Source organism: Ammodytes marinus (genome assembly GCF_949987685.1).
Source record: "Ammodytes marinus genome assembly, chromosome: 16".
Classification (NCBI taxonomy): Eukaryota; Metazoa; Chordata; class Actinopteri; order Uranoscopiformes; family Ammodytidae; genus Ammodytes; species Ammodytes marinus.
The window spans coordinates 10,248,743-10,260,388 of NC_137220.1; the positions used below are offsets into that span (position 1 = coordinate 10,248,743).

The 11,646-nt window shown below is 40.6% G+C and overlaps 1 protein-coding gene across 8 annotated transcripts in view; it reads left to right on the forward strand.

Annotated features, from left to right (window-relative positions):
* gpatch8 (G patch domain containing 8) overlaps nt 1–11,646 on the forward strand; it is a 29,125-nt gene that overhangs the window by 11,714 nt on the left and 5,765 nt on the right. For 4 of the 8 annotated variants that reach the window (XM_080044302.1, XM_080044303.1, XM_080044305.1 and 1 more), the window contains 4 exons: nt 6,888–6,955; nt 9,077–9,163; nt 9,959–10,102; nt 10,256–10,386. In XM_080044302.1, coding sequence (XP_079900428.1) covers nt 6,888–6,955; nt 9,077–9,163; nt 9,959–10,102; nt 10,256–10,386 — 430 coding nt within the window. Of the gene's footprint in view, nt 1–2,733; nt 4,589–6,887; nt 6,956–9,076; nt 9,164–9,958; nt 10,103–10,255; nt 10,387–11,646 lie in introns of all 8 variants that reach the window. The other 4 variants (XM_080044306.1, XM_080044307.1, XM_080044309.1 and 1 more) reach the window with 2 other exon arrangements.

Genomic DNA, 11,646 nt, shown 5'->3' on the forward strand with positions numbered 1-11,646 from the left:
ATGTTCAATGTATGCCGGTGGTACTGGATCACTACCTTAAGCTGTTTTTTTCCTCCCTCACAATTACAGGTTTTCATGTTTGTTTCTTTTTATTATTATTTTTTTTATCGGCAAGTTTTTCTTTTCTTTAAATTATTTCTCTTGATCTCTCCCTATGTGTCCGTTGCTGGATAAATGGATTTTTATTTACTCATCCGTCATACCAGTTGTTCCTGTCGCTCTCATGCTGCTGAGAAGAATGTTGTCGAGGCCTTGTAAAGGATTAAGACAGAGGGCAGGGGGGACCCCTTGGGGTTAGGAAGGCAAGTGTTTATTTGTCGTCAAGTGATGCATTTAGTTCTCACTCAAAATACCAGTTTAATTGGATGCCGTTTTGTATACATACAGTTGTATTAGCCAACCAGCTTTGAAAAAAATGTGGTTATAGATTGCTGATGTGCCGACATGAAAGTCTTGTATTTAGTCCAGATCTTACTTTGAACTCCTGATTAAAAGCAACTATCCTCTGAGCAGGTGTATGTCCTAGTTTGTTTTCTTTCAAGGCAGCGACACAGAAATGATAACAAAGAGCACATAGTTGACTCTGGAGACACAAACTAGTGAAGATATGTGAATGCCATACAGACCATAGTTTGAGACATGTTAGACATTGAAAGTCTAACATTGTCTGTATAGCATACTCTTTTGAAAATGTAGAAACATCATATCTGCACTCTTAAGCGTTCTTTTGTTTTAAGATAAAGGATGCTTACTTATTGAGTGTGGTGAAAGCAATACCACAAATGCTCTGTAAGCTCTGCACATTGATTTAAAGGAGCATGTGGATGTAAAAAGCATTCTACTAGAACGCTGCGTTAAAAGAGGTTCACTTTCTGAAGACAGCTGTAATTGGATGGCCTAGTTGATATTGACTTGCTGTAGGAGGGAGCAGGCTGAGCAGAGCTGAGAGTGTGGGCCGGTTCTTGGCTAATACGTCAGCTCCTCATTAGCCTAACCCTGCTGTGCTCATTGGCTCAGAGGCAGTGGTGCAGAGGCCTGGCATGTTTCCAACGCGCCTCTTGTCTCTTCTCACTCTTTCCTCCTCTCCTCATCAGTATCTTACTTACTCTATCTTCAGTCATTTCTTAACTCTCTCTTCATCGCCTCACCCTTTCCTGCTCTTTTTCCAAAAAGGATGATGTGTAACATTGTCAATGAGTGATGTCATCTCTGGCAGGCAAAATGAGTCCTTTCAGTCTGCAAAGAATGGAGCTTTTTTTTTTCTCACATCATTTCTGGCATGTCATTTTGTGTAACCCCTCCACCAAACAAGTTTTCTATCCTCTTAGTCCATACCATTTTAATCTACCTAACATAGCCAACATAACTCTCATGCAGTCTATTCCGTCTACTTCATTGCAACTCTTGATCAGGTGCATCGCTCTTCTTGTAACCAGGCAGAAATATCAGGATTTCTAATGAGAATCACAACCCATTATGCACAATGAAGTCTCCAGTACATGGCCAGACTGTATACAAGTTATAGCCTGAACATATTGGGGCCTGTGCAGAGCTAGCAAAATACACAAGTCACTGAAAGTCATCCATCTTGTGCTGCATAATTGGATTTGTAGGCAGCATAGTTAGATTATTGTCTTCCCTGTGTTTGTGGAATTTTCATCTTGAGTATATTGAAACATGCACCAGTGTATAGTTGCTTATTTGGAGCAGATAATGACAAAACCAAGGTTTACCATGCTAATACTTGTCAGAGTAAACAGACTATGGTTGTTCTTATACTTCACCAGATTATTGCTGTGTTGTTTGATTTTGTTGTTAAAGAAATGTGTTCCGTTTTCTAGTAATAAGGTATTCTCTGAGAAGTCATGTTCACCTATAATTGGTGATTATTATTTTGCCTCAGTGTGGAAATAGTCATAAAGGCAGCTATAGCTTTAAATCAGTTGCATCTCTGTTTATATCTGTGTACATTGGTTTGTGTCTGATTGAACAGCCATAATATGTCGTGGTCTGAAGTTTAGACATTTAATGTTGATTGTGTGTATTGGTGTGCTTCCAGAAACACACCGATCTGAAGACTGTCGTGGCTGCTTGAGTAGCAACTCTTGTTCATGTACATATATGGACTTGGTTCCCTGTGTTGTCTCATAGGTATTCACTGCCAGACAATGGCCATGGACCAGAGTAGACCAGGACACTGCTTTATGTTGGGCAGGTTGACAAGAGTATGGATAAAAGCGACAACAGCAGCGTCATTAGCATTTGGTCTGACAAAATGGCCCCAGATAGCTGAATAACATTCTAATTAGATGTGATAAGGATGAGTGCATTCTGTAAAGGAGAGAACAAGTTGCAGGGGCTGACTGTGCTCTTGTCTTTGCCGCTGGCACCACTGATGCGTGGTTATATAAGCATCCTACTTTGTGGGCAGATGAGACTGCGGCAAAGTGTCCAGTTGTTGTGTAGGAATTAATGGCCCTGTGTTGGAGCCCATTATCTCTTGTTCAAATTTGCTAATGCATTTAGGAGTAGGCTCACTCAACACAATCACACCCTTGCTTCACATTGAAGTCTGCTGGATAATCATCATAATTTTCCTCTCCTTTCCTGTCCTCCTCACCGGAAGAGAAGGTTTTTAAAGTTTGAAGTGAAAGCATTGTGTCCCCTTTTTTTAAGTTTTTCACTGTATTGACTTTGTTCTTATTCTTCTTTTGTCCTTTTGCCCCTTTTTAGGTAAGGTTTGTTGGATCCCCTCTGTATGTCAGTATGTGTGTGTGTGTGGGTGTGTTTTCTTTCTCCCACTCTGCAGTTGACCTCAATGTAACAACCCTTTTACAGTGTACTGTAGGCTAATGGCCTCTGTCAGCTTCCTCCTTTTTGCTTCATAATCACTAAACCTTTATTTCAATCTGCACAAGCGTAATGTGCTTCGATTTGAACAAAGAACAAAAATCCATTCGAAATCAAGATAGATTTAGGAAGCCATGATTCCATCACATCCCTTAGAATCATCATCACCACGTATGTTAGATTTTTTAAATTTCCTCTTTGAGTTTCCGTTGCTGCTGTCGGGAATCTGATTGGCTGTAACCACGGCTCAGACTTTGAATGGCTTGCAGAGTAGACAAGTTTCCCCCACCCCTCTGCTTGTTTGCCTGTTTTTCTACCTCCAAACCTGTGAAACTTGTGTGGATGTTTTTTGGTCATTATGTGGGACTGAGATATGTGTGCAAGTGTGTCTGTTACTGACCGGGCCATAGAGTCAACTTACAGGGAAAACCTCACCACCCTTCTACACCCCGAATGTCTCTGTCCCCATGGTTACATGCTCCCGTCCTCTCCCCGTTTCTTTGCCCCTCCTGCACAGCATGTTTGTCCCAGGGGTGCACTCCTGCCTGCCTCAAACTGTCACACCTACCTGGGGCTTTAAGCAGTGTTGGAGGTTAAAATTCTCATCTACTACTTTCACATAATGGAGTGAAGTGGAACAACCGAGATAGGTGTACGGTTTACATTATAAAGTGTACTTTGGTAAAACTGCGGCTACATGGCAATGCAGAACCCACTCTAAGCACTGCTCAAAGCCTTGCTGGCTCTTTCCTCAGGTACATTCTATGTGTGTCATGTGTTCACATGTTCCGGGGTTAAGCACATCCCAAAACAAGCTTGCTGGCTGTAAGCTAGCGAGGGAAAGGAAAGAATCTCAGGGAGATTTTGCAATCTGGGTTGACAAGCGTCTGCCAGGCAAAAAACTCAAAGGGGGGGAAATGGTGGTCGTCCCTAAAGGCATCTTATCAACTCAGACTAGATATTCGACAAGTATAATATAGTAAAAGGGGAACAGTCATTTTCCTTTAGCAGAAACTCTTTAAGTAAATGTAACTTTTTAGCGGTTTTCCATTACATGGTCTCTACTGTACTCTACCGCCTCTGTGTAGCTGGTCTTCATAGCAATTTTGAGAAGTAAATATGTTTTTTACTCAGTCTGGATCAGGGCGATTATTTGCACATTTTGTTTTTTTGGATAAAGTTACGTTGGATCCAAAAAAGAGGAGTAAAGTAGATTAGAGCTGGTACCATGTAATGGAAAAGCTCCGTTTGATTCACAACTTCCTTTCTTCCTTTACCTGTCGTAGTTAATATTCTATCAGACTAGGCTCTTTTTTATATATAATTCCTTCACCCAAGTACTTATCTGATGGGGTTTGTAGTTTTTTTGCTCTGCAACGGTTAAATAGTAAATGTCACGGGCATACCGGCATTTTTGTCTATTTTTAAGGGACGTAGTTTTGTACCTTTGGGGGCATATTCTGGTTGAGAGAGCAAAATGACGCCAGTCTAGGAGCCTGGGGACTGGGACGAGTGGTTGGGAGTGCGTGGTGAGAGCTAATCCCTGTAAGCACCTAGCCCTGAGTGAAGGGATAAGGGGGGTGGCACACTGATACCCCTCTGGTAATAAACCCCACAACCACACTCCCAACCCCACCCTCCCTTCTCTATGTGCCTCAATCTTCCTGCTTAACCAATTGGTGTTTCTTTTTTACAGCGATTTGATCCTGCCCATGTTGTGCTGATGGTAAACTTAGTGGTAAATGTTATTTTTTCCCCAAATTGAATTGTTTTTATTTTGTTTTAATTTCTCCCATTTTTTTGTTTTCCTCTCATCAGAGCACCAATGCTACATAGGCTTTCAATTCTCTCTGTAATAGTCCTCATTCTGCTGCTTGTATATTATCATGCATATGTATTACTCTTAGAACATTGTCATTTTGTTTGTTTTCAGTTTTTTTTTCAAACCTTGTGATTCACACCCTGTGGTTTAGATGCACATTGTTTTTGTCTGGTCCCTTTCTTTTCCACTGGAATGGGTAATGTGGAAGTATTGTCACTGTGTTTAAAGATTGGTGATAGTTTGGGATGATTGTAATTGTTCATAAATCTTTAATTCTGGGCCTGGCTTGCGACTCCATTCAGACAGTGTCCACTGCAGTGGCTGGCTATCCGACCAACTCCCCATTTTCTGGTTTCACTTCTCGACCGCTGTAGGTTAAAGAGCGTGAGCACACACATGTTTGTTTATCATTACCTAGTCTTGTGATCTAGACATCACACAATCACTCCTCTTCTCTGGCTTCATCAGTGGAAAAACAGCTTCCACTATAATGCAATCAGAGTGAGAATTTCAGCTTAAAGCCCACCCAGCTGCCAGACACTGCAGTGGGGCTGAGAGTCCAGGCAGGCCATTATGTTACAATGCCCATGCATCTATGATTTCAGAATTAATATGTCATTGGGCTGTGATGACTAAATTACTCAAGGAAAGCACGGGAATGACACAGATATTAACATCAAATAATGTTACCTTTCTCTAACCAGAAAGGTAAACATTTTCTAGGAATTAGCCCCATTTCAAGTTATTATATTATTAGTGCATTTATATATTTTGGCTGTGGGCTATTTTGGCTCAAACTATTATTTTAGCATGACAGTGGAATTAGCCTTAATTTTGAGTAAAATTTCTGAGAAATTTAAACCACCTGATGTATTTGCGACATCATAACAATAAAACATATTCCATATGCCCAATGGTATACATATCACAATTGATTTGTGAGAAAAATTTGAATATGTGGGAGGAAAAAACTGAAACCAAACTGAATTGATGATCACTATCAGTAAGATCGATTATTGTATCTGGCTGGCAACAGGAGCAGCAGACTAGTCCAAATTATTTGTATGCCTTTTGTGTTGAGATTCCCCTGTCTATCTATCTGTCTGTCTGTCCTCCCCTTCCTTCTCCTACCCATACCCATGTTTTACCAGGTAAGTATCCCCATCCCTTGCACTGTCACCATGGCGATACCTGGCCTGTGACATCACTCTGCTGTAGTTCAGTGCTTGTGTCCTTTTTTTAATTTTTACTCTGTCTTTCTCTCTGCTTTGTTTGGCTGATTATGAGTGGATTAAGCAATTCTGTGTCAATCTCCAAAGTAGTTTTGATTTTTATATATTTTATATCGTTAATGTTTCATTCTGTTTGTTTTTTTGGTTGTCTTTGGTTTGTTTATTTTTCTACAGTTAATTTCCTTCCGATCTAGCTCTTTTCACAGCTTACATAGTTTACAGAGGAAAATAACCTTCAGCTTCAGTCATGATGAGGAAGGGGGCCTTGGACAAGGGAACAGATTTGGACGTTAGGACAGTGTGAGGGGGCTTGCAAGGGTCAGCCAGCCTGCAGATATATCAGAAAAAAATGATGCAGTGGGCCTTTGATAATATTAGGCCGATTTGTTCCCCTCAGAGAGGATGTCGCAGTGGCAGCAGCTGTGCAGGCCTGTTGCAACTCCCTCCACAGACACACACACACACACACACACACACACACACACACACCCACCCACCCACCCTCAAGCTGTAGTGTCCTTGATAAACTTGGCATTCTGGTTTAACAGGACTGCTGCAATGAACGGGTGGAGGAGGGGGTGGTGACACTACAATGAAAATATATAGAAACAAATTGGCTTAAAGCTGATGGTCTTGTTTGAAGTGTACTTTCTTTAGTAAGACACACTGTCTGAATAACCCTGATGTCCTTGACTTCATTTAATACAATAATTGCAGCTAATTTGACTCATTCAAAATGCAAATGTCAGCCCAGGTTCAAATGTAACAGGAAGGCTAGATACATTGATTTATACCTGGTGGCTGCAGTAAGCTGTGAGAATGGCTGGTGTTTGGTTCACTGTAGCTTTCTGGTCTCTTTGCACTTCAAGGCAAAATTCTCTAACCCCAGCACCCTATGCTCTAAAAGCAGGCTGTCTCCGAGCTGGCCCACTGTCCCAGAGTCAAACACTCACCTGGTCCTCTCTCTGTCTCTTCTCCCTCAGGACGCACCGACCCTGTGCCAATCACCCTCAAATATGATGTCATGGGGATGGGACGGATGGAGATGGAGGTAAGATGCTATTTATTTACACATCACCTGTTAATATGGTGTTCTCATTAAGAGGATGTTTCACTTTTATTTTATTTTGGATAGTTGAAGCATCAGGCAATATTTAAATCACCATGGCACTGAGGAAGAACAGGTTATTTTTCAACGTTCTACCCTTGTTAAGCCACCCTGGAGAAAGGTTCGCTCATATACTGGTCAGTGAAAAACAAAAACAGCAGTTAAGCTTCAAGTTTCGGGCCACTTTGCGACTCAAGGTCACAGGAAAGGATTACCAAAGGCTTAAGCTTATAACACATATATACATATGTATTAAAGCTATATATATATATATATTAAATATATATATATATATATATATATATATATATATATTAAATATATATATTTTAAATGTATATATTTATATTTAAATCGGTTGAACCTGTCCTCAGTTTCAAAGCTCACTGCTGACTTCCAAACAGTCTCATTGGGTGCTTCAAATAATTTCCTTGGCAGTAAGCCAAGAGACAAGGGCCAGGTTTCAGCTGGAGTCGTGTAAATGACAGCAGCATTTCACTGAGCAGCGAATAACATTCTCTGTAGTTATCAATCACGCTTCACCGACTGGCAGTCTGGCAGACAAACCTGAGTGTAGTTGGTGCCAGGAGACATTACCCCAACGAATGAACAGGCTCAAAATACAAATAGCAGGGCTGTACAGTGCGACAGTTTTGATCGCATTTGCTACTGAAATTGATCACGTGCGATGTTGAATACAAATCCATTCGCACTCGTGCGACAGGCTGCTAATGAGGAGAGGCTGTCTTTGAAACACAGAGAGATGCACAACACTGCTTAGAGGGCTCTACATTAACACTCCAAATGGGGGTAAGTGTAGACTTAGGCAAGTAAGTTATTGAGTCCACCCTCCACTTTGGCTGGTGAAAGATATAAGTCCTCGGGATCTGTGCTCGTGCAGCGATTCTAGGTATAAAAACTTCACCAACGGTAATTACCAGAAGGAGAAGGCACATTACCGCAGTTAAGTTAGCGCGTGTACAAACAGAACATTTCCTGTGCGCCTTCACATTAAAAGCCTGTTACTAGCCAAACGTGAGTTGACTTTTATTTTGAAGCCGGTAAGAACAGGAAGTTAGCGCTTTTTTCTAGCTTGAAAGGCAACTCCTTCAGCTGCAGCGAGCAGTCAACAGTAGCCTAGTCTATTTAAACAAAGTTTTAAATAAGCCACTGAAAAGTTACTCCCAACACATTCACAACAACCTATTTAATTTATCCTAAATTGTACCAATATGTATACTTATTTATTTAATAGGCTATTTTTTTTTTTTTTTTTTTTTTTTTTTATAGAGTATTGCATACATCAAAACATTGTTTACAAGTTATTTCTTGTTGTTGATTACTGAAAATAAAAAACAGTACAAGTGAAACAATCAATGATCGTAACCAGCAAAACCTTAATACTCCCCTTTCTGTTTTTTTTTTTTTTTTTTTTTTTTACTTTTATTAATAGGCTATTTTTAATGTTTTAAAGTTTGGTTTTAATTAACAGAAGGACATTATAATAATAATAATAATTCTGAATCAGCATAAAATTGCAATGGGCAGGTTAGATTCTTTTGTCTAAATTGCAATCAGTGCACCCCTATTAATTTTTCCATAATTATTACTGCACACACTAGGATATAATATTAATTGAGAATCTCAAATGAGACCAAGATAACATGCTCAAAGGTAGGCCTAATTAGAGCGAAATGCAAGGGTTAAGGTTATGCAAGTTTTCGATCATACTTTGTGTGCTACCAAATTTATTTTTGTGCTACTGAATTTTTTTGCTTGCTAGCACCAGTGCTACCACCTAAAAAAATGCGTACAGCCCTGCAAATAGGTCTCTAGACAACGATTTGTGGTTTGGTTTAGGTTCTTTAGGTCAATTGAGGGGAAGTCTCAACGCTACAGCACTGTGTGACATACTGCATGATTCTGTGGTAATCTCTGATAGAGCTCTTGGCTGCTATGCAAAAAAGTCTGGACCTTGAACCCATCAAAACGTTGAGACGGACAGGCTTTAAAGCAGAAAATACAGTAACAGTAAAGTGTAACTGCTGTGTTTGTTCTTTTCAGCTGGACTATGCCGAGGATGCCACAGAGAAGAGAAGAGTGCTGGAAGTGGAGAAGGAGGACACAGAAGAACTGCGGCAGAAATACAAGGTGAGTCCCTTGTTTAATTTGTGTTCTATAACCTGTACTAGTACAGCTGCTGTGGTAAAATACATCTGAAAGAAAGAAAGAAGACAAGTCCTATTGATTCAGTAATTATATTTCTTTCTCTACTCTTTGAACACAATTCTAAAGCCACATTTCCACCGTAGGAACTTTCCCCAGGAACTAGCAACATTTATAGGAACTCAACCTTTCGACCGCAGGAACCAGGGTCTTAATAAAGTTCCTGTGTTTCTTGATTTACCCTCAGGAAAAGTCCCTGCTCTGGGGGTAGTACTTAAGGAACATTGGGTGCTGAAGAATTATGATTGGTCAAGCACTCGCAGTGTTTTATTGCACACAAAACGCGGCTTGCTACACGCGCTCATCTCCTTTCTTTATTGGATTTAATGAAGCAACAGAAAATCTATGCTTACACCCGTGCCACACATTCTATGTGCGGCCCTATTTGCTTGTCCGCCTTTTTTCCCCAGCCCCCTGGTTAACAGATTAGAGCAGCAACCAGGCACTTCTCACGTGCGTCCACAGTGGCACAACACGTCAGCTCATGATGTGCAAATATATATAATTTTTTTATACAATTAGGCACACCGATTTCTGTCGAAACTCAATATTAAATAATTATATCAAAATTAATCCTCCAGGGACCGCGGTGGAAACGCAGACAAGAATTTACCACAGGAACCTTTAATTTCCTTAAAGAGCACTTAAAAGGTTCCTGGTACTTTTGGCGGAAATGTGGCTTAAGATTCACTCACTCAACTGTATTTCATATCGCAACAGGACCAAGTGGAGAAGGAGAAAGCTATTGCAAAGGCACTGGAAGACCTGAGAGCCAATTTCTACTGTGAGCTCTGTGACAAACAGTACACCAAACACCAGGAATTTGATAACCACATTAACTCCTATGACCACGCTCACAAGCAGGTACTTGTGATAATCAAGTCTTGAACTCTTAATGGAGAAATGCTTTACATTAAAACAAGTGTCTTGTCTTTTTCCCGTGAGAGCAGAGAGAAGAGATCCTGATGTGCTTTGGTTCTCACTGTCTTGTTGTTGTCTCACTTTCTTGTACTCCAGAGGCTTAAGGAGCTAAAGCAGAGAGAGTTTGCTCGTAATGTGTCATCCCGTTCCCGGAAAGGTGGAAAGAAGCATGAAAAGATGCTGCGCCGATTGCATGAGCTGGCTGAACAGAGAAAACAACAGGACCTGTAAGAATTTCTTTCTCGGAGTGCCCCCTGCTGGCTGAATTTATCAGTTGGTTTGCATGTGTATTGTGTTTTGAAGGATCATTGTGCCACCAAACAAGGATCCCATTCATTAATTACTTAAATATATTTTGCTTTTTAAGTAGGTCAAAACATTCCAGAATTACATTTTTAGACTTTTCTGGAAGACACATTTCCAGAAGTGAAAACAGAAATGTCAACAGCTTCTTAATTCGTAGAATATTTAATTTTTCTGTTGATAAAACTAAATTATGATACTGAATACAATCAGGGCCCCACTAGCTGCCGTTTGAGCAGCAGTTGGTTTCGGTGTGTAAGCGCAGTATTTTATTAGCACAAGCTCAGACAGCAATGGGAGAAATTACCTCTTTTAAAATACCAAGTTTCGCCCCATAGGAAAAACTATGTTTTCCCCTGGGCATGAAAGTCACGTTGCTTCCGGTCTTAACTAGGGATGTAACGGTATAACGCAAAACGGTCGTTCGCGATATGAAAAGGCCACGAATGTCAACCGTAAGTTTTTTCTTGTAATACCGTGTTAAGGTATTACAGGCGAGCTTGCATGTTAAATGCGCTCCGTCATTTTGGAGAGTCTCGTGAGCAACATAGCACTCAATCTAACACTGTATGGGCCACACCAACATTGGAAACCAAACAATAACACATTGACACAACATCTTATCACTGAAACATGACTTCTAACTTTAAACTGAACAGTCACGTCTCACGTGGGCCGTTGTATACACTATGCAGAGCAGCGCGTGCAGCTTTACAACATTGAGTCATGCAGCAGCAAAGAAGAAGAGAGAAAGAGAAAAGGGAGAGATAGAGAAAAAGATCGACAGAGTAGCTTACCAGACTGAAGAGAAAGTTGCTCGCGGGTCAATTATATCATTATAAATCCAGGTGAACATGAGGAAATAGAATAGAATAGAATCGAATCCACCGCGACCGCGCGTTAAATCCCCGGTAAAGTCGGCGAGCTTCCGTGAAAGGCAGATGAAGGAAGTAAGTCAGTCCAAAGATCCTTGATATGTTCATCACAACTTCACGTGAACTAGCATAGACAGTATATAAAAGCTATACCAGCATGTTGCGCAATACTATGGAATCCCTACTATGTCAAACTTAGGTGACACTACTTTGGTTAAATGTAGGTGACGTTGCGAAAGTGTGAGGAAGGGAGGGGGGAGAGGAGTGCACTGCAAAAACATTGATTTTGAGACTGCAATTTAAGTTAAT